General features: G+C 34.2%; 1 protein-coding gene across 3 annotated transcripts in view; it reads right to left on the reverse strand.

The window, feature by feature from the left end:
* Window positions 1-338: 338 nt before the first annotated feature.
* The window catches only part of ST8SIA4 (ST8 alpha-N-acetyl-neuraminide alpha-2,8-sialyltransferase 4), a gene marked incomplete at both ends in the record, with an annotated part of 76,799 nt that continues 52,198 nt past the window's right edge, over window positions 339-24,939 (reverse strand). For all 3 annotated transcript variants that reach the window (XM_080933047.1, XM_080933048.1, XM_080933046.1), the window contains one exon: window positions 339-621. In XM_080933047.1, coding sequence (XP_080789173.1) covers window positions 339-621 — 283 coding nt within the window. The remainder of the gene's footprint in view (window positions 622-24,939) is intronic.

Consider the following 24,939-nt stretch of genomic DNA (forward strand, 5'->3'; position numbering starts at 1 on the left):
AGTGGCTGCCTCACAGTTATGAACACATTTGCTTTGCTATCTGATGATGAGTGCACTGTTGGATCTTGTAAACACTACTGAAAATACATTCAAACTGTATTCTTCATGGAAGTGACACTTACTAGGACCCTTGAAGTCAGAATATTTTATAGTTAGAGCACTTTGCAGGTTTTTCATCAGCTGGTGGTGGATTCACACAGACTTCCATTTCAGCTACTCAGTCAAGTGGTGGATGCTGAAACCCAGCCATTTTTTTTTCCTTTTGGATCCTGTTTCTAAATCTCAAGAAGCATCTTTAGAAAAAGTTTGTGTTCAGTTTTTATCCTTCAAAGTGTGCCTTATTGCTTCATGCACTTCCCTGTGGTCAGTTTTAGAGCTCCTCTATTGTGTAGCACATTCAATGTTTTAAATTCTAACGGCATTCTGTGAGGACTTGCATTGGAAAAGTATCTATATTTTAAGTCATCATAGTAATGATATTTAACAGCTTTTCCATTCAGATCCTTAGGGAATGGCCAGAATCCATACAGATGAATTTCATCACAGAACCTAGTGGCAAGTGTATACATGAGGAGACCTGTGCTGGGTCTTTTAATAGGAACTTTGTTGGTCAGCCAGTAACTAGAAGAAACAAAAACAAAATTAAAACAGAGAAGGTTCATAGTGATATTCAAAAATATATTCTATGGATATAATATCACATAGCAAACATAATGCAGAACTATGAATAAGCTTTTCAGTGATTACTGAAAAATAGCATTTATGTAGATGGAAAATTTTATACAATCCCATTTTCTTTGATGTTTATTTCCTTATAAATTCATGGTCCCATTAAAAACAGCCAGAGGACTGAAAAGCATGGGTTAATTCTATTCTAGAATATGCAATCGCAAATTATCTAGGAATAAATATGTATCTAATATTCAGAGTAGAATCTTTGCATAATGATGTCAGGTAACTGCCATTGAAAATTCACTACACCAATGACCCATATTTGATTGTCAAAGATCACATAATAGCATGGTATACAGAGATAGGTGAATTCTTGGGTCTTTCTGATTCCCTTACCCATAGTAGCAGCACCCAGCATTGACCTCCAGCCTCAAGCATGGCCAGAAACATTCTTACACACACACAAAGAGCCAAATGATTGCTGAAATCGAATTATGTCAATTGACCTTTTCAACTCTAATCATAAAACCATATTTTAATGAGGAAAATTTAAATCATTAACTCAACAAACACAAAAGCAGTAACAAAACAAATAAATTCTAATTTTAAGTAATAAATTAATAACAAGTTTACTCTTTATATAATTTGACATTTTGAAATTCTTTATTGGTAAAATGTTCCCTAGCAATTTCTTATATATGTATATATGAATACATATATATGAAATTTCTTTTCTTATTTTCTTCGTCCCTATTATATGACCTATTAATCTTCCATTTAGGTCTTGTTCCAATGTGCTTGTCTTTTATTTTGTTTTGTAACCCTTTGTTTTTTAACCAGGACCATCTCCTGAGACTATGGATTTCTATTTAGGTATGTAAGGTGCATTCACATGGTGAAACATATCTTATAATACTTTTGTTATATTGAGCAAAAATATTACGTTAATGTGCAGATCCAATTTAGTTGCCAAATTTTGCTGGCCTGAATAGTATACAAATCCACAGATAATAATCATCTTTAGAGGAAAACAAGTTCCTAATACTTTAGGAAAATGATGTCATTTGAAAACAAATGAAAGTGGAATAGAGTGAATTTACTGTGCCACTAAATGTGTCTTCTTCAAATACAGTATTTGAATTTTTAAAATTGTTATTATTGCTTTTACAATCATCTTCAATGTTTAGAAATATGTCCTGCTTTCAAATATGAAGAGGTAATTTTAGGTAGTAAACATTTTTTGTTTTAATATGTTATCTTGTATTTTATGTATGGTTTTCTATTATTATTTTTTAAATATTTTATTGAATTTTAAAAATATGGTGGTTTTTCAGTTTTTTGGTTTTTTTTTTTTTTTGGCTTGAATGTATGTCTTAATGCTAAGCCTCTATCAAATGTATAATTGGTAATGGTTTTTCTCATTAACTCAATTGATGGTGCTCACAACAACATATAGAAAAGAAAGAGTTAAAGTGTATGTGGAATGGGAAGTCAAGGCAGCTGAGATATGTGAGGGATAAACTAATGCTAAAGGCTTATTTAAGTAATAGAAAAATCTGATCTTACAGAAGGTTTTAAATACATATAACACATAAAAGGAAATAATATACATCATTTTATAATGTGGTGACATCCACCCCAAATAGACACAACAGGCTAAAGAATAAAATGCTCAAGTGCAAGGAGTGAGTTACATTTTAAGGTTGCTGGGTTACTGTGGTCCCTTCAGCTTCCAAAAATTGCAAGCTCCTGCTATTGTCCTTGATGATCCTTCATAAAGTTACAATAAAATGCCATTACTCATAGATCTCACTGCTCCAAGTATGAAATGCCAGTTCTTGCTAATCAAAAGATCTTATTACTCCTCGTCCAATAAAATCCCATGTTTTTCGAGTCAACTAAAATCTAGAATGCTACAAAAAGTTTCAAATTATGGCCAAATTCTATTGGTCTAGGAAGAAGCAGCATCACCTGTCTGAAACTCAGCTAATAATAATTAGCATACCTTATGTTATGATGCTCTGAAAGGCATAGTAAATGTGAAGGAATTCAATGTGGCGCTTGCTCCATAGCAAATATATTTTTGCTGTCAACAAGTCATGAAGAAAGCTATTCTTCAATACTATGTACAAATCCAAATCCATGCTTAGAATTTATCTATTAAAATTATATATTGATCTATTAGGCCTAGAGAAAATGTTAATGCCTAGATGACATATGAAGACCTAGGAAACTTTGATCTGTCTAGCCTGACATATTTTGTGTGCTATTACTAGTACTATAAGAAAACATTCTCATATGTTGTTTCTGCTCTAACTAGGAAATTTTCTCATACCCGAATTGATTACATATTCTGTCATGTTCTGTGCTGTTAGAAAGCAAAGATGATAGAAGTCAGAAGAACTGCTCTGTGTAGTTATCCAAAAGAAGTGTTGCTTTTAATCATGGGTCTCATTTCTTATTAGAGAAATACTCTACTGAAATGTAATTCACAAACCCAGATTCAAACTACTACATGGTGTTCATATTATCTCATGGTAAATTCTATCATATGGAAGGCTGTTACTTGTGGTTACACTCATGACTCCAGAAGAAAAATATTGTGGCTGACTGGTTCAGTCAGTAAGCTGTCTATTGGTATTCTGTTAAAGATTTAAGAATATCTACTTAACAGGGAGAGGAAGCTACTACCCTCTAACGTGCGAAGTCTGTGGCAGAAATGCTTTTCAGATTATTGATGTCAAGACAATACCCTGATATCAATATATTTAATTTGGAATACATGGTACAATAAGCTCTGAAAAAGAAAATATAGTTTCAGTACATGTTTATAATATAAGAGATACAAGTGTTTAGAACTAAAAAATTATGTATACATAATGATATATATATATATATATATATATATATATATATATATATATATATATATGAACTTGATAAAGTTTGGTTAAAGGAAAGTGAGGAGGAATTTATAATATAAAGGTATACATGTATTGAACTTAATTATTAGCTTGATACAATAAAATCTTGACAAAAAGTAAGAGAAATTTAAATAAAATATCTAGAAGAATTATCTGTATAGATACATTATCTCTATCTTTAAATCTATTTCTATCTATATCTATATATCTAATCTATATCTAATCCATATTCTGAGAGGGAGTAAACTGATTATATAAAGAACATTGATGGCTCAGATCATTACTTGGATAGAATGATCTTGATGAAGAGGTATTTTTAAAGCCATTTTCTAATTGGATATTTTAAAAATAACTTCAAATGTGAAACTAGCAAATTGAATCAATAGCGACATTTAGAAAGATGACATATCATACCAGAAGAGTTGTGAGCCCTTTAACTCAGTTTACATCAGGGAGAAACCTGAGTACTTAGCTGAAACTGGACAATGAGGAAGTGCTAAATAAAAATACAATTCACAGATCCAATCTATTCCCCATCAAAATTCCAATACAATTTCTTAAAGCCATGGAAAGAGCAATTCTCAATTTTATGTTGAAAAACAAAAAACCTAGGATAGAGAAAACAGATCTTAACAATAAAAGAATCTGTGGGGAAGTCACCATTCCTGACCTTAAACTGTACTACAGAGCAATAGTGATAAAATATGTATGGTGTGGATACACAGATAGACAGGTTGATCAATGGAATAGAATTAAAGACTCAGAAATAAAACCACACACTCATAGACACTTGATCTTTTACAAAGAAGTTAAAAATATAGAATGGAAAACGAAAGCATTTTCAATATATGGTGCTGGTCTAACTGGCAGTGGGTGTATAGAAAAATAAAAAATAGATCTGTATTTGTCTCCTGGCACAAAGTTCAAGTCTAAGTGGTTCGAGGACGTCAACATAACACCAGACACACCAAATCTAGTAGAAAGAGAAAGTGAGAAACAGTCTTAAACTCTTTTGTGCGGCGAGAAATTTCCTAAACAGAACTCAAATGGCTCAGGCCTTAAAATCAACAATTGATAAATGGCACTTAATGAAACTGAAATTTTCTGTAAGGCAAAGGACATAGTTGATAGCACAAACCTACACCCTACAGGTTGGGGGAAAATCTTCACTAATCCTATATCTGATAGAGGGATAATATCCAAAATATATAAACAACTCAAGAAGGTAACCTCCGAAAGACCAAATAATGCAATAAACATGGAGCATAAATCTCAGCAGAGAATCTTAAATGGCCAAGAAGAATTTAAATATTCAAAGGTTATAGTCATCAGGGAAATACAAATCAAAATGACCCTGAGTTTCATCCTTACACCATTCAGAATAGCTAAGATAAAAAACCCAGGTGAAAGTATATGCTGGTGAGAATATGGAGAAGAGGAACAATCCTCAATTTCTGATAGGATTGCATCTGGTACAACCACTCTGGAAATCGATCTGAAGGTTTCTCAGAAAATTGGAAGTAGATCTACCTAAAACCCAGCTATAAAACTCTTGGGCTTATAGCCAAAAGATGCCCCACTATGCCACAGGAGCACATACTCCACAATGTTCATAGTGGCCTTATCTGTGATAGCCAGAAGCTAGAAATAACCCAGATGTCCAACAATAGAAGAATGGATACAAAAAAAATGTAGTTCCTTTTCACAATGGAATTTTATTCAGCTATTAAGAATGAAGACATCCTTAGTTTTACAGGCAAATGGATGGAACTAGAAAATATTATCTTGAGTGAGGTCCCTCAGACCCCAAAGAATATACATGGTATGTACTCACTAATAAATGGATAGTAACCAAAAAAGTACAGAACACCCTGCATACATTCCACAGAACTCAAGAAGGTTGACAAGCTGAAGGGTCAAAGTGAAAATGCTCAATCCCACTTGGTGGAGAGGAAAATGCAATCACAGGAGGCAGAGAGAGGGAGAGACCTGAATCGGTAAAGGAATGAAAGGAGAAATGGGACCATGATTAGGTAGTGGGGTTTCAGTGAAGTCATGAAGGCAAGCCTAATAAATGGAAATATGCAACCTCAGGAGGGTTGGAGGGGGAACCCTCTAGAATGTACCAGAGACCTGGGAGGTGAGAGATTCTCAGGACTCAAAGAGAGGGACCTTAGATGAAATGTCCAAAAAAGGGGAGAGGGAACTTGTAGAGTTCATTTTCAGTAGAAAGACAGAGTGTCAATTGAAAGAAAGGATTGCCACAGTCAAAAACTCTGACACAGAATTGTTCCTGTCTGAAAGAACTGCAGGGACAAAAATGGAGAAGAACCTGAGGGAAAGGATATCAAGAAACTGGCCCAACATAGGATTCATCTCAGGGGGAGGCTCCAAGGCCTCCCACTATTAGTGATGCTATTGTGTACTTACAGAAAGGAGACTTGTATGGCTGCCCTCTGAGAGGCCCAACAAGCAGCTGACTGAGACAGATGCAGATAATTACAACCAAAAAATGGAATGAAGTCAGGGACCCCTGTATTTGAATTAAGGAAAGGTGGAAGAAACTGAGGAACTGGGCTCCCCTATGGAAAGGCCAGCAATCTCAACTAAGCTGGACCCCTGAGATCTATCAGACACCAACCAGGCAGCACACACCAGATGATATGAGGCCCCCAACACATATACAGCAGAGGACTGCCTGGTCTGACCTCAGAAGAAAAAAAGACACCTAATCCGAAGAGACTTGAGGCTCCAGGGAGTTGAAAAGCCTGGCAGGGTGGGGTAGGTTGGGAGTCGGGAACATTCTCTTCACATTCTCTTGGAGACAGGGAAGAGGGGAATGGGATAAAGAACTGTTGGGAGAACTAGTGTGTGTGGTGTAATAACTGTACTGTAAAAAGTAAAAGTTAAAAAAAGAAAAAAATAATAAAATACCAGACACATCATTTGAGAATAGTAGGGTTAAGTGTAAAGTATGTCCTCAGTGACATTTATCAAATGTCTTTTTTATACACACACACACACACACACACACACACACACACACACACACACACACACACACACACGCACAGAGAGAGAGGGGGGAGGATTATGAACCACATGATAAACCATGAATTTTCCTCCTAAGAATAAAAGGAAGTAAAACCTAACCACTTATGTTGAGACACAGAATCCTATAAAGAAAGAGGAAGGGAATTGTGGGGGTTAAACCACCCAAAGATTTAGAAATAGTAGGTTAGATTTGGGGAAATGGACAAAGTGCTTATCCATGTAAAGTTTCTAACTCATAAACATTTGGTTCAAGAAGCCACTTTGAGGTCATACTTGCAGCCGTCAGAAGGAGGGTTTCCCCACAAGAGTCCACCTTACTCTGGAAACAACGTGTAAATGACTTTTAAAGGCTGATGGTTTCACTTTGATGCCCAAGAATTGTTTATAAATGACAGAACACAGTTTGGTTCAATAAGTCAGGTTACCTTAAGCCCAAAGCTGGACTGGAATATATTTCAAGAGGAATGAGGACCAACAGAAGCGATCCTTATATTTTCCATTTTTGCAAAGTTCTGACGAGCAACAGCCACCAAGTTCTACAAACTTATCCCAACTTTCAAGTTTCCTGTCTGTAGGGGGTCACTTTAGGTATCACTCTCTGTTTTTATACTTTCCTTAAAGGATTGGACGATGACAGAAATGCTCACTTAGATCACCCTGATGTCCTTTGAATTAGTTTATTACTCAGTAAAGGACTACTCATGAGGGTGTCAACGAAGAAAAGCATTTGGTTGAGTGAAAGTCCCATGCATTTTACAGAGATGCGTAAGTCTCTGGGCATGCTACTGATGCATATTCCACAAGGCAACTGGAGGGAACTGTCGAATTGGTTTTGACCACTGAAATTTGCCAGGCTGTAAAACAGCATATAATAGTTTGTTAAATTGTATGCTAACTAAATATATTTCCACGTCACTTCCATGTCTTGATTGTTCAGATGCCAGTCTCATGGGCTCAATCTTAGTTTCTCTCTGGTTAACCTTTTTCAAGTGGAGTCACTTAATACACAAGCCACATCTGTAATATAGCTTGTGAGTAGTCAAATGTTGGTATGCATTAAAAACAAACAAGCAAACAAAGTTCCTGTGAAGAAAGCAAACAGTAGAAACTGGAACTGAAAAGATAAGTGCATCTTTTTGTTACAGAATACCACAAAGTGAAAACAGCACTGGAAAATCAGGCACTCGTGTGACAAGCTGTTATGGGGTTTGTTATCTCACTGACTAGAGTACATTATTGAACCCTGGCTAGGCTTTTGTGAGCCCCCATCTTAGGTAAGCCCTAACTTCAGATTCCTTGTCCACTAATGAACAGTTTAGTTTCAGCACGGATTCCAACCAACAAACATTACGTTTTCCCTGTAATTTTTCATTCCTCAATCTGTGCCTCTGATACAAATCCCCATTTGTCCCTTGCTATATTCAGAAGTCAGCTTGACTAAGTTCAGATTTAGTCTTCATCTATTTTAAAACATAGTGAATGAAGTCCTATTTACTGTTATTTTGAATCTTCTCTTACAAGACTCCAAGAATTTAAAAACTGTTTATCCAGGATACAAAATTTATTTAATGGTCCAAAAGTGGAAGCAATTTACATTTTTATGAATAGAGGTGTAGCATATACCACAAAAGGATGTCATCTGCCATTTAAAGTAAAAACCGATAGTCCATGCCATGGCACATTTGAATTCTTATAGTATAGTAAGTGAAAACAGAAGTTACAACAAAGAACACTGTATGGCATTATATGTATAGGAAATGTGCAGAGTGCTATCATTTCTTTAAACAAAAAAAAATTATTACACATGGCCAGAAACTAGAGTTGAAGGCACAGAAAATTTCTGGGAATGGCTGACAATATACAAAGATGTCCTTTAGGACAATACAAATACCCTAAAATTGATTGTTATGATGATTAAGTAATCTTATCAATAAATGAAAATCATCTGATTTTTAATTCAAATGTATGAATAAAATAAATCCAGAAAAATCTGTTATAATACAAAGGTAGTCTTGAGAAATCATACCTAAAGTTTGTATATCAAACACAGATTTTCCTCAAATTTCACAAAGCAGTCTGTAGCACTCGAGTACTACCTGGGAGGGAAATATCATACTAAACTTACAGAGGAGTAATATTGTTATAATTGCTATCAATCAGTCACCCATTTATTTATCTATAAATTGCAATCATAGTTCTGAGTTTTATTTTTCAAAGTGAGTTAAAAATACTTCATAAAGCACATACCTGGCATCCTAGTACCAGGAAGGTGAAGTTGAGAGGAACTTAAGTTCAAGGCCAGCCTGCACTACAAAGAAATAATAACCACAGAGAGGGGATACAGGAGAAGGAGCTTCAAAGAAGGTGAGTGGCAAAGGAAAATTTGGCTATTTTTTAAATAAGTGAGAAGCTTTGTTTTGTTTTGCATTTTTAATGATGTCTTACTAATGCATCCCCAACTAGGCTTCAACATGTGCTCCTCTTGTCTCCCGATTCCTGGCATAATACGTCTGCTTCACATTGGACTGCACGACTTGGTTGCAATGAAAAATTAACCTAAGTGAACTCTTAGAGTGAGGGTCTTATTACTGCGTTCCAGACTTGTGACTGTATTCATGATAAACGTCTTATTTCAGGAATGTAGAAGGAAACAGAATCATACAAAAGAAACAATAGTTCACTGAGTTATAAACTAACAGACAAGGGAATGTCAATACACAACATTGTGCTGTACCAGTTGCATTACGAAGGTCTTACCACACTATTAAACATAAGCAGGCATAACGTATAACTATGCGTCTCATCTGAGTTTAATTCCTACTCTTTGTTTAGAATATTTAACAGATTCTTGACTATAAGATACATCTTGAGCTGGAAAAATATCTGGCAAAATAAAACAAAACTAATGAGTAAATAAAAAAATCTAATGCTTGCTTTTTTGGGATTTGGGAAATTTTAACAAGCAGAAAAACAATTATATCTATCCATCCATCTTCACTATGAACTTTGCAGTTCAACTTAGAATGCCAATCAGGAAATTCATTAGGAATTAAAATATGAAGAAAACCACAATCTTCATACAACTTGATTTCTTTTAGCTATACAGATATAGTAAAAAAAAAAAAAAAAAGAAAAAAAAAAAAACCAAAAAACAAACAAACAAACAAAAAAAACTCAGCAGTGAGAGCCAAGAACTTCTCTTCAACAGACACTTTGGAAAAGAATATAAGCTGATGGGGAAAATTAGCTCAGATTTCATAACAATACAACTTGAAATGGATGAAACAAATCTCTATTCACAAAGACAATGGGATCGAAATGGCTTTTTGTTGTGATTATTCAAGAGGAATATTTCCATGATAAAGCATCTCTACTCCTTTGTTTGATGTTCCATTTACATGGGAAAATATCTGGAGATGCAATATGGGGTGTTGCTTTACACAGAATGAGTACCATATTTGTGACCACCAATCTGTTGGTAGATTCATGTACTATTGTTTTATATTTTGTCATAAATTTCTTGTATAAAATCTCATAATCACAAATACGTGCAACATATAAAAACAATAGATGAACCTGGGTTGCATAAAGGGTCAAAAAGTCGTATTGGCTACCCCTTAAATGTTAATACAATTTTTTAAAATATTGATAAACCACGCATTAAAACCTTAGCACTATTAGCTAACAAATATTTTTCAAATTTCTCAATGGTTTTTAATACTTGTTCTCTGATAGAAATAATAAATTCAATTAAATACCAATGTAAAGCTTTAAAATGTGTGTGAACATCAAGAATTGTTAAGAGTCTTTGAGTTATGAATGGATCACATAGGTATGGCTCACGTTAAACTCAGTGGGTCAGTGGGTCACAGTATACATAAAAATGATATTATAAAAGGAAACATAAAGGGTACTGGCAGGAAAGATATGGAGGTCATGGGGAATAGTAAAGGAGAAGATGGGATAGAGTAACCAAAGGTATATATGACATCCAGAAGTAGTAAATATAATCATCTTCATATTTTAAAGGTGTTTTTCATTTCTGATATAACTACTGTGGATTAGATCAAACACAATAACTCAGTCTGAGAAATGTTTAGTCTAAAGAGAAATACAGAATTTAAGAGATAAAATACCACAAGATAAACAATTTCTTTAACTAAAATAGATGTGAAAGAACACACAAAAACTGTGTGTTCTTAAAGTGACCATATTCACAGATATAGTGAGAAGTAGAGCACATGTCTAACATATTCAAGACCCTGAGCTCAACCCTTCATTAGCCCAGAGACAAGAAGACACACAGGTTTTCTCAGATTGTATATTATTTCTCTTATGCTGTAACATCAAAACTGTCTGTGCTTTTAGAGTTGTAGTACATCTAAAGAACAATCTGGCTAGAGAAAATAAATTTGGAGTCTTGATGGGTCTAGAAAAATCTCAAATTTGTATTTATACTCAGAGAAGGTAAAGATTAGGGGCTACATGGCAGCTCCCCATGGCAGTCTGTCAACTTTGGCCATGGTAGTCAACCCTAGCCAGCCTTCTGCCTTTTGACTCTGGTATGCATTTAAGAACTGTCTCTGGTTCCCACTGTTGGAAAACAATACTGTATCACAAAGAAGAGCTCTATATTTCTTTCAGTCTCTAGTTATTTTATCAAAACAAAGCTGGCATTCACAGAGAAAAAAATTACAAATTGCTTAAATCTGTTTAACATAAAATATGATTCATGATCAGCCAAGGTTGATGGCTAAGGCTTCTGAGGAATATGCGCATGCCCAAGCAAAGCCAGTCATGGTGCAATAAAGATAGTTTCAGCGCTATTTCATAGTTGGATGTCAGTTTTAACCTATTTTGAGATACACACTTTAGACCAAAGGCATCCAACACTTTCTTTTGACATCCATTGGAACTCTATACACATAGTGCAGACATACATGCAGACCAAATTTCTATATACATGATATTTTTAAAAAGAATTCAAAATATTAAATTTAAAGAGTTAAAACATTTTCTTTTCAAATATTCCACTAAAAAGCCTCACATATCCTGTATCTATTTTGCTTACATTGATGAAAGAGTGTGATTTCTCATTATAACTTCTGAGCTTAAATATGAACAAAATCTAAATGTTCCCTCTTCTCATATGGGACCAAGAGAAATCTGCTTCCATAATGTATTGGCAGTCAAGAAGCAGAAAAGTTCTGAGGTCAGATCCACTATTCTGCATGTCTAATAAACACCATGCTGTAGGAAAAAAAAATGTCACAGTCAAATTGTCTTGCTCTGTGCAGTTGTATTCATATCATGATGGAAACAGTTTGAGTGTTTTTCTCGGGAGACATGTGTATCTCTGTGACAGCTGCATTGCCACAATATGCTGAAGAGGCTCGAGTTGACAGGTCACATCCTGGATCTCACATTCTAAATGGCAGCTGGGAGATGCCTGAAGTACTTTCTCACAGTGGGCCCGATCAGCATCAAGCATCCATCTATTACAGCTCTCTTGGCCTCAGGAACAAAACGCGCATGGGCACATGGCATTTAGAAACTCAGGTCACATCCTTATCACTCCAGTTCTTCTCTAAGGAGCAGTGACATTCCAGGCCAAAATTATCTATGACTCTACAAGGACAGCCCAGTGCCTTTCAGGATCACCGTGTCCTGTGCTTTATTGACTTCTCATGTGACCACCTTTGACAAATACCAGACACAGTATTAACTCCATGAACATGGCAGATACAGTTGATAAATGCTGCTTACCAGCTCAAGCTTCAGAATGAAATCTCTAAATGCAGTAATGAGTATGTGTGTGTGTGTGTGTGTGTGTGTGTGTGTGTAAAAACTAAGATGCCTACAGTCCTAGGTTATTAGTGTGGCTACAACTAAAGAACATGAGCTCACTACCACTAGTAGAAAATAATTTTTTATCTTAGTCTCATGTCTCTTGTATAAAACTGACAGAAACCACATAAGCCAACCACCTTACAATCTCTAACTGATCAATGAATCATAAGTTGATATATGTTAACACAAGTGACATTTCTCTCAGGTCTTTGGAGTTATTTTTTGTGCTAGGCATGCAGCCTTATAGGCCACTCATTTAGAGTACCTGCAAGAAAGATCTTTACTATTCCTCACTGTCAGTGTGATCTTTCTTTTCTTTTCTTTTCTTTTCTTTCTTTCTTTCTTTCTTTCTTTCTTTCTTTCTTTCTTTCTTTCTTTCTTATCTCTCTCTCTCTCTCTCTCTCTCTCTCTCTCTCTCTCTCTCTCTCTCTTCCTTCCTTCCTTCCTTTTTTTCTTTCATTCTTGTTTTCTGCCAGATCCAAGGCCCTACTTTTCTTTTATAAGACCTTAAATGACAGTATTTCTTTGAGGATTTCCTTAAAAGTTGTCCTTAACAGAACCAAATTTTTAGTGTTAGCTGTAAAAATATGTTGAGTTTAAATTTTCAAGGAAAAGTGTGCAAAATTGTTCCCTTAGGCAAAATTCCTAGATTAATTCCTAAATTCCATCACTTGTAGGATTCTAGAGGTCGAGAGTCATTTCACTTGTATAAATATAAACTTGACCTCTTGAGACTTTAGGTACATGGGTCACAGAAGTAGTAAAGTGGACTAACAGATTGCAAAAGTGCATGGCAGATACATTGCCTACAACTGTAGTTTCAGATCTGGAGACATCTGACTTTGCTGTCCATTGACAAGAGTTTCAGAACAGAGGTAGAGTTCTTCATGAGAATTCTGCATCAGGAAATATTGGAGACTTTCAAGTAGCTTATTTTTAATAGGACCAAAGCAAAGCCCTGCCTTTGATCCCTACATGGTTTGAATGCTGACGCAGGTAGAATTTAGACACAAAACAGAATAAAGACTTTGTGCACCGGATAGCTATTTGTAGGTACAGGATACTTCCACACTGTGTCTTTGTTTATACCATCTGACCAACATTCTCCATACAAGAATCTCAGTGTTCTACATATTCAGTCTCACTCCTCTGCTGCGCTCTGACATCTGGCCAATCACTCAAAAGTATCAAGACCCTGTGAAGCCCAGGAAGATCTTTGTGAACCAGGGCATGTTTTTCAGCCTTCTTCCTCATTTAAAACAATTTTCTTTAATCTTGATAATATAGCTTTTGCATTGCCCCTCCCACATAGATTATAAACATAAACTCGATCTTTTCCCTAATATAAACACATGTTTCTTCTTATCAATTTTTTCTTTGGCTCTGCCCAAGTAAATATGTCAAAATCACTCTTCATCAGAAATCTCTCTGTTGAATTCTATTTCAGCATCATAATGGAAAGGCAGAAAAACAAAGATGGATAATAATGAAACATCTGTAATAGAAGAATGAAAATTTCTAACTAAATAAGAAAGTAGATATTATTTCTTAACCCTTAAAGTCCTTGACATACTAATATATCCTTTAGAATGTCACATTTCTACCTAAGTATACTTTTGTTCTTTAAGGAGACCAGGCATTTCTAGAGCACAGTTCAATAACAAGAAATTTCAAAATCTCATTATTTATTATTGGTTTCATATTCCTGAGAGAATTGTCATAATATTTTCCCAGGTGTCAACCCCAGATAGGCAACAGTAAAGTGAAATGTTTATATGGTACAGCTTTGAAATATAGTTCTACAATTCCTAAAATTATTACAATAAAAGCATCCTCAGAGGACAAAGGTGCTGGGATTTACCATGGCCTGCTATTTTGTCAGTGATGAGCACTATGAGGCGAATGATGTCAAAAGACCAGATGCATTTGTTGTACCAGCATATATAAGACCTCTACACTGACTCTTCATTTCCCTATTCTTTGTAGTTAGAATGATATCTACTTTATAAACTGTTAGGCTGATTAAATTTACCATCTGTTTTTAATACTATTTGGAACAGAGTTAGGAAGAAGCTGGGTAGGTTTGTCCACATCTGTAATTATAACTTTTAAGAGCACAAGGTAGAAAAAAAAGAGAATTTGAAATCAATCTATAAATCATACTAAGATTCTGGATAAAATAAACCAAAAATGTGATGCAATAGCTCAGTATAGCAACATCCAGATGGATGTCCTTTGGTATTTGTATTATAGTTACAGATATCTCTGGGTGTACAAGGATATGCATAAGAACACAGGTATGGCAGAATTATACGTGGGCAAGCAGATAATAATTGAAAGCAAGATGATCATTTCTAAAGACAATGCAGCCCATTAACATGTCTAAATTGGCTGAATAGTATTCTAAAATAACTGTTGATTTTGTTTACTGTGCTCATCACTACATGCAATGTTTTAATAACAGCTTATCAAAGTAAGGCATCAGGACAGATTCTATCTTAACTTTTAAATGTATTGTTTTTCAAAATAAAAGTATATAGATGTTGTACTTGTATTTAATGCTCACTGACAATTTTCATTATATGTTATCATTAAAACTTACTGCTAAATTATCCCTGATAACATACTCAGCAATAGAGGCACTACCTCATGAGACTGTCAACCTGAACTGAATGATCAACTTTTCCACTTCAGTGTAAAAAGAGAATCAACTTTATAAAGTTCTCCTTGGACTGCTACATAAGTTCTAGACACATATACAAAAATAATAAACATTTATTTTTTAAAAAGATTGCTGATTTGCCACAGAACTTTTAGTACCAAATCTATTTATCTACCTACTTTAATTGTGCAATTATTTTTATTTTTTACTTAACTATCAACTACTTCATTTTGAGGATCTGTATTTGACAAATAGTCTTCTGGCAAATAAACAAAGAACAGGACAAATAAAGTTTGTACTTAGTGATATCTGATTTCGGTAAGTTGTCAGCCATGTACAGAGAAAAGATTTTATTGAGTGTTTATACGTGCCAGTCACAACACCTCCCAGAATGTAACAAGAAAAACATTAGGATCAGAGCTTAAGGAACAAAGCACTTTTTAATGCTTCCAACATCCCTGTCTTGAGCTTTCATTCTTGGTTCTGGCCCTGGGTACTTCTCATCTTAATGGGAAACCCATAAAACCTATTGATTATAACATGTTAATGACAAATGTCTGTTCCATGTTTATGTCACAGTTCTGTCCATGCTCACAGAGGGCTCATGACCACTTTTAATCATCTTCCTCTGAGGCCATCATCCATACTCAGCCCATTCTCCTCCGCTGTTTTCCCTCTGTGCCTTGGCCCACTGCAGCTGCAGTCCAGTCATTCTCCTCCGCTGTTTTCCCTCTGTGCCTTGGCCCACTGCAGCTGCAGTCCAGTCTAGCTAATTTGCCTCTAGAAAGTCATGTTTGATCATGACTCAGGAGGCTCCAAATAAAATAATTTGTTTCATGCAAGTCTTGGTTTAAATGTCCAATTAAAATTTCTGAGAAGTTTGAAAAGGATAAACAGTTGATAAAAAATCAAGAAGTGGAGGTCTGATAAGGGTAAAAAAAGGATAAAATAATAAAATAATGTAGGCAAAGTTGTGATTAAAAAGTACCTTCAATGTTGGTATAAAATTACCAAAATTTAATATAATTAACCCACCAAAAATGTGGACATGTTATTACAAAACTTGTAAAGAAGACAGGTTATATTTATTTTTACGTAATTGATTACTGATGATTGAAAATATCATTTGAATGAAATATTCATAATAAAAATAGCCCCAGGAAAAATCCATGTATTTATGTCTAAAATACTGACTCTATAACCAGAATGCGGCATTAAAACTATATTTAAAACAGTGAATCTGTGAAGATGAACTCTAGGACATGTATCTGTTCATTCTCCAGAGGATCTTGCTTACTTTCAATATATTAATATTAAAGTACAATTTAAATAGATATGAAGTTCCAACAAGCAATTCAATTTTTGTGCTTTTTCATACTTAATGCAGAAGTTTTGACAGAAAGGATTGTTAACAATTTAGGTTTCATCTATTTTCTTGTTAATTCTCCATGACCCAGTCTTATTTGGATGGGCTGGTAAGACATCAGAGTATTTGCAATTATCACTAAAATATAAAGAACATTATCTAGGGCATATGCCCAAGGGATGTCTTCCCAAAACCTACAAAGAAAAAGATTGAAGATATTTCAGTATCACAGTTGCTTCCTATTGAAGATATTTCTGTATCACAGATGTTTCATTTTCAAACATGCTTTAGACAACAGACACTGAAATAAAAATTAGAAAGATTTCCTGTTTCCATCTATGACATAAAGAAAATAGTTCTTGTTTTCACAATTTTATAATATTTTTCAGTTTTTCCAAGTTTTGCACTAAAATATATTCTGAAATTTTAATTACTCAATAAGCCACTAACTAACCCTGCCCTGGTCTTTCCCTTCTATTTATGTTTTTATTGTTCAGATCTATATCATCAATGGTTTGGAAAGTGCTTAAAAAAATCACCCAGTAAATATTTTTGTAGGATAAAGTTACCAAATGAAATCGGATTTTTAAAAATAAAAGTACAGTTCTAATCATGGTATCTCTAGCTCAAAAATCTCTTAGAGTTAATTCTCCACTTTTAAATAAGAATAATGTTCTCTGATTAGTAAATGGAAATTTAACAGCAGACAAAATTGTGGGATGTTGTCACTGTTCTTGCTAAAATGTTCTAATGCTTTTCTTGCTCCTCACCCACTTGCCAGTCATTCATTTTATCATCTTGTATCAGGGAATTAAAACCTGTTCCTCAGGGTCCTACAATGCCTACTTTTAATGAAAAACTATCGATTTGCCCCAATGAAACAAATTCTTCCCTTCATATCATTTTGTTGTATTTAGCTATGTACCTCATTTTTAAGCAGGTTTCAAATTTGTACTGTGAACTCAAGGTTACTATGACAAAACCTTTGCACCCTTACCATATGTGTGTGTGGAATAATCTTTGCTTTCAAAATTTTTATATATTATTAGTTGTGTAGATAGCATTGACTATAAAAATTGTGAACAATTTGAAGGCAAAGTTTAAAAAATTGTTTATTTATTTCCCTGGGCTCTAACGCAGATCCCTGCATTTAAAAGCCTGAGTTGCTATGTCAACTAATGTCTTAGTTTTGTTGCTGATTTCTGACTTGTCATGAATGATGTACAGGATTTTACTGATTCTCTTTTTGCAGATTTAATTATGGCAAATATTAAAGCTGGTATCTATCATAAGTTTAAATACTATTTTGAGGTAGAAAAGAAAGTCTAGTACTATGAGTTAAGTTTGTACTTTACTGCCTTTCTAGTATTTTCATACTGGAAAATTTGACAACAATATCTGTTGTTATGCTACAAAATTTTTCGGAGTTTCGTTTACCTTCTTTTCTCTGCCTAGACATACAAAGTTATGAATCATAACATGCTAATATAAGTGAATATGTATTAGTAGATAGCATGTAATTAAGGTTATAAGCATATTTTCCTTGGGTATCATTGTTCCTATTCACTTGCTCACAGAACTATAACAGAAGCTATTCATATCTTTTAAATATTCAAATAAATGTGGTCATTTGAAATTTGGAAGCATCCAGTGCTGCAGAGGTACTGAGCAGTGAGCTCGCTGCAGTACAGTGTCTTTGCTGGTACAGTACATTAGGTTTTCACTCGTGCACATTAAATTATGGCAAATTTCTCATAGAAAGTTGTGTCTATCACTCAATTTAAGGGATGATGCTGAATTTCAAGGTGGAGTCAAGATTATAAAATGTGACTGACATTTAAAATCCCAAAGATAAGCTGTGGAGGTGCAGTCATGGCTTTCTAAGCAGCACATAGTCATATTAAACTTAAGGTATATATGTTCCTTTGGGAAGCATAGTCGGCCCATATACCTATTATTTGCGTCACCAGAGTGGAAAGAGAGAAAGAAGTTGTATTTAGTCTTAATTGAGAAAGTTATAGAAGCAGAAAGTGAAAACAAACACAGATATTCATACTTCTTTCTGAAATCAAGGAAGAGCAACAGATCTCATCCCCTGGGCCTTCCACCTGTTTGCCAACCAAAATCCCTTTTATTTATTTCAAGACACTGTGTTAGAAATAAACCACTGGATTTACTGAATCTATTTTAATGACACTTTAATTTGAGCTAGGCCTTCTTTAGCAGTCAGAAATTCTTCCAAGTCACTTAATGTCTAATGCAAATGCTGATCTCAGCAAGCCCTTGTAGGGCTCTCAACAACTACATACTAGAAACCTGACAGCTAATGAGAAGTAACAGGCTTTAAGCCATAGAGCTGGAAAAATTCGAGCTAATAATTCGAAAGGAACTTGATTCTGAGTCTGTTCCCAAACAGCTATGGGGCTGCAGCGCTGCATTCATCTTGATATAGCCACATGGTTTTAGGTGCATTATATTATTTCCATAATAAATATTTAATTTTAAAATGTAAAATGTGATAGTCTAGGATTATTTATCACATATATTGACATACATACATATAAATATACTGATAAAATAAAGACAGCAATAGATACTCTTCTAAAAGTCTAAAACAATGAAGTGTTTCTAAAATAAAATTGGGAAAAACTAAACACAATTTCACTTAAGCAAATTCTTCTCCTTAGTAAGTGTGTATTGTCTGGAGTTTAGTAAATTTCACATTTCTATAATAAATGTCAAATCTGAAAATTACCTACTAAAATAGCCCAATAAAGATTTCTTTTTTGCATATTCAAAGGGAATAAATAAGTATAAATAAAAATAATTTAACTATTAGTGTGAATCATATATACATATATATATATATATATATATGTAAAATTAAAACAACATCTAAGAAGGTGTCATCCTTTCTAAATTGTATTTTTACTCATATTTGACAAGGTACACATACATTCTGAAAAGAATAAAATCTGTTAGAGTAAACTGTTACTATTACATGCAGTTATTAAAGGGAAACGTTTGGTGACTCCCTTTATCAATTACAGGTGAAATACCCTCATTTCTCTCAGTATCAACTTTTCTCATAGAAGCAAATTCTTTTGAACTTTCTCATCAGTGGTCTCACACACACCCACATACTATGATCCTAGAGAAATCAAGATTAAGAGTATTAATTCCACTCGACACTTAGATAATGAGTGGAATAAGTCGGGAACTACTTTGCGAAGAAGCATGAGGGTAGAGAAAGGAATACAGAGAAGGAAGAAAAAATGTTTATGGGCGTTAATCTTCCTGCTTTATTTTATATATCATATTTTTATAAAAAATTCTATAAAATGGAATAAAATGTTAGGCTAGTCTGTACCTCATTTTTACTGTCATGAATCAGTTTCAAATTCTGCTTCATAGACAAATCTAGAACACTAACATGTAGGCTCCCACCTTTAAGTCTGAAGATTTAGGTGTAAGGGTTGCAGTGGTCCAGTACGAAACAAATGTAAGAATGACTTTAGTACATGTGAGATGAAACAACCAATATTATTGTTAGCATATCCATGAAAAATCACAATTTGGACCAAATTAGTCAGTCATTTTTATTTTTATTTAGTATTGATAATAAAAAATTTAACCAGGTAGAGGTCATAGTAGTAACTAGATAACTGAGAGAAGAAACTCAGCGATACAGCATATTAATGGATAAAATTCTCCATGATATTAAATGGATGATAAAGTAGGAATGAACAATAAAGAAACTAGAGTGATGGTGAGCTATGTTTTATTTTAAAGATGAGAAAAATCAATATCATTCTAACTAATTTGTGTTGTGAATGATTGCATTGTAGAATGAGGAAAATGTTATTTACAATAATAACTCAAAAGTTCCATAAGCAGTTGAGAGCCATAATTAAACACAACAGTGAGACTGTTTTCTCTTAAAACTGCTCAGAATCTGCATTGGGCACAATATAACAACTTCCCAAAAATTAATCTCATAAAATTATTATTAAAGCTCTTGAATTAAAATAATTAGATGTATCTGTATTAATATGTATACAAACTATAATATCTACATCCAAGATTTAAATGTATGAAAGTGAAAGCTACTATATACTATGCAGTAGATGTTTGCCATATGTACATGTATTACCATTCATTGAAATGTATACTTCTTTGTATAGAAATATATCACAGATTATTTTCCTTCTAAAATAGGTGTAAGTATAGAAAACAATAATTGTATTTTCTCAGGGATTCTTGAACCCTATTTACAACTATATTTGATTTCCGGCTAAGTCCTTAAGAAATTAAAAATTTTTTAATTGTGTAGGTAAATTAACATCTTCCGAAGGTTGATGATATCCAACAATCATGTTGCTAGAGCAAAATCAAAAGGCAGTTCAAAAATTATTTTACAGCTAACATATAGATAATAGGATTAGAAGAAACATCCTTTTCTTAGTAACACTACAAAATTTAAAAGCTATTCAAGAGCATGTACCTAGGACGGATTCCCTAGCAGAAGAAACAAGTTAAGTGTGTCTTCTTTAGTCTATAACACTTACACGTTCCTTTTAAGGATTAATATATACATTTTCTCTCATGCATCTTATATTATATTTTCATAATAAAGACAGGGATTGAATATAAGTGACATCAGTTGGCCTCGACTTTTCTGCTAGCTAATCTAAGGTATGATCACAGACATAATGAAAAGAATTCTAAGAAGAGAAGCACATATTTCTGATAGAGTGCCCAGCATTAGAAACAGTTTGTTCAATAATGATATACTAGTGGCTTCCATTTGGCTTCACCAACCCCAGTCAAGTCTCTCCTTGACACTGACATCTATTCTGGTCCTGGTACTTGTGCGCAGTCATTCACAAAGCAGCTGTCACATTTTCTGAAAATTTGCAAACTATTTTGTATTTTTTCTTTGATTTGAAATCAGACATACTAGGAATATTTGAAGTATGAATCTGAGCTCACATTATAAAGCCAGGTTTTTTCTTTTTCTCCACAGAGCTCATTGGCAAACAGTCACAATCACACACTGGTTCAGAGAAGATAATGTAGCTGCTGCCTAACTTTCTGTAACCCATTAACATTATGCATCCTATGTCTGTGTCAAAATGGGTATATAGTATATAAAGGCCCTGCATTTCTCACTTAATAATTAACTAACCATCCTATGGACTGTGTGATACCATTAAATAAAAAAATATCCCCCCAAAATACAGAATAAATGAATCCATGTTTACAGAACTTGGAAATACAGAGACCTGGATGAATGACTCATCTGGTATAATGACAGACCAGGAAGATGTTTACACCAACATGTAAAACTGTATTTTTAACTCTACCTCATTTTTGTCATGAAGATATTCTGATTTTATTAGAGTAACTAGAAAATGACATTTCTATTTCAAACCATGGGATTCTCTAATGTTGTCAATTAATTCATTTCCAATTCTCTGCATTGTTAAATATGTCAGCAGATTGAAATTAAATTGTGAGTGGTTGATATGTTACCCTTGTTCTGTAAGTAGAAAAAGGAACACACATATGAATAGAGGGTCTCTGGGGAATCAATCAATCAATCAGAGTGATTATTGACAATCAACACTATACGCTTTAAATTTCTACCAACTAAATATCAGTGTTGAGCAGATGTTGAATAATAACATATTTAAATGTCTTTCATGATTGTAATATCTAGACATTATTACTTTGGTCATTCAAGGTCAAACACTGTCTCCTTATGCAGTTGGGTTAGTGACGAGAACGGGGGCATTGAAATTGATCACTGAGCTCTAGGGCACATCACTATCACTATTGCAGAAACTCAGCTCAAAGTCACCAACTTAGAAATTCAGATTGAAGGTGTTTAGGATACATTCTCTGGAAATTTCCTCAACTATGAGGTCATCAATATTTTTTTCTGAAATAATTCTCTACATTTACATGAGAAAACAAAATCGCCACTATGCCATTTTAATAAATCCAAAAATATCTGTAATTTTTCTTCTTAGGCTGTCATAATTATTAAACTTCTTGGACACAAAATCAATCAATAGGAAAATTATTTAAATCAGCAAAGGTATATTTTATAAACAGAAAATCTTATTTATTCTGGTAAGTTTTGACTTAAAAATTGTATGAATGGCTATTTAGTTATATATAAAATTTACTTTCTGTCTGACCAAATACACACTATACACTTCTTACCTTGTTTTTAATTTTATTTACAGAAAATAACTTCCAAGGAGGGTCGGTTGGGTTCTGTGAATAGCACAGTATACTCTCCTTTAGTTCTCTAAAAGAGAGCTTGAATTTGCTCTGCAGATGTCAGCTGAATGTCTAAGCAGATAAATGAACTTGAATCTAATGAAATGCTTCAGAACACAATGATCAAAATTGTGCTATTGCTTTTTTAGTTGGAAAAAAAAAAGACCATTCAAATTCTATTTTTGAATTATTTGAAAACATGTAGTTTAGGTTATAAAATCTTAGTGAGGAGGGCAGCTCTTTTAGTTACTTCTTCTCTGTTGAAAAAAAAAGATAAATAAATAACTTCTTTGGCCAGGAGGAGTACTGGGGGTACTTGTAATCCCAGCACTTGGGGTACCGAGGTGGGCAGATCTCTGATAATATTGTATTCAGAGTGAACTGGAGGATAGCCAGGGCTACACAGAGAATCTCTTCCAGCCCACTTCTACAACTCCAAGTGAAAATTTTTATGTTTGTCCAAGAAACAAACACAAGCCAGAAACTGATCAAGATCAGGTAAAAATCCTCAATGGAGATTTATTAACTTTTAAATATTACTTTGGCATGATACAAAGATATTTTCTTCAATAATATTATATGAAAAAATTAAAGAGGAAAAATAGAATGGACAAAGCCTCACGTGAAATTGTATTGTTCTGTAAAGGGATTGGTAGATATTGGCTTTATACTCATATCAGTAACTCTGCATATACCACTCAATAAGGATTTATTGCTGGTACGTCAGACTTCAAAATACCTAGTATAGAATGAAAGGTCTAATTAGATTAATTCATACCTTATTAAAAAGTTCTCTACTAATCAGCTATGCATAAGGAGTTGATGTGTTTACTAAGCAATTAGATATGGATAGTTCTATATTTTAAAAATGACCTGTACCTTACCCTGAACTTTTCTATCATGTACATTTTATATTCACTCTTAGCAATGGTAAGAACAACTCATTTAACTACTAAAATAATATACTGTCTTTGAATGTCCTCAGCTACTTCAAGGACTGATACATTTTTTCTCATTCATTTTAACATTTCAAGACACTTTGTATTTACTTTATAGAGAGCAGTAGTTACTACAGAGTCCTTACAAAGTAAGTCTGAGGTACACAGTATGAGCATATGACCATACTCCCACCCATACATGTGATCAGTTCTTGAGGTTTCTTAAGGTAAATGATGGGGGAATTTAGAAGATTTCAGAACTAGTTTCCAATAGATGACTATAACAAATAACAAGCTACGTCAATGTTCCCTAATATCATCAACAGTCAGCTTAGGAAGTCCCATGTCAAAAGGTCGAGATCACTCAGGTGGTAACAAAATTCCCCCAAGTTATTTGTGTTGCTTAGTCACGTCCATCACGCCCGGTGGATGCAAATGACGTCCGAATACAAACTGCCGGGAGGATTCTGAATGGTAGCATCATACACGCCCAGCTCTGGGTGGCATCAACTTGTAACAAATTATTGTCTACATAAATGCTTTTTCTATTCAGCTCTATTGGAGACTCTCAGAACATTGTGATCCCTGTATTTCTTTAGGATGTAAAACCCTAATCTTCATAAATCATCTCATTTTACAGATCCCAGAGAAAACAATAAGAGAAAATAGTTTGTCTAATTTTCCTCTTTACAATGGCTTTTGCATGCCCTATTCTGTAAGCACCCCTCCCCTGGCAAGCCTGCTCATTATCAGACTCTGTCATAGTGAGAAGTCCAAGGACGCATTTCCTGTGTACACGAAGTTAAATGAGAAAACCAGAAAGGGGAAATGCCAAACCCATTATATATCACAGTTGAGAGAGAAGAGGGATTCATAAATCTTTCTTGGTCATACTTTTTCAGCTAGAAGAATTTCAAAAGATGTTCCTCATTTCAGTAGTTGTGGATTTTTTGGGGGGGGGGCAGGGAGAAGGGATCTTATTATTCTTTGAAGCATAAACTTCAACATGTAGAATTAAATCGTGGAATTTTAGTATTCAGTGCATTTTATACCGAATTAAGAAGGGCTAGTATTCAGTACACTGCTATGACCCAGCATCAGAACTGAAATTACAGCAAATATTGGTCTGTACTGCTATCTGACCTATAATCCTGACAGGAAACTCCTCTGTGACTCTCTAAC

Source organism: Micromys minutus (assembly GCF_963924665.1).
Source record: "Micromys minutus genome assembly, chromosome: 19".
In the NCBI taxonomy this organism is placed as follows: Eukaryota; Metazoa; Chordata; class Mammalia; order Rodentia; family Muridae; genus Micromys; species Micromys minutus.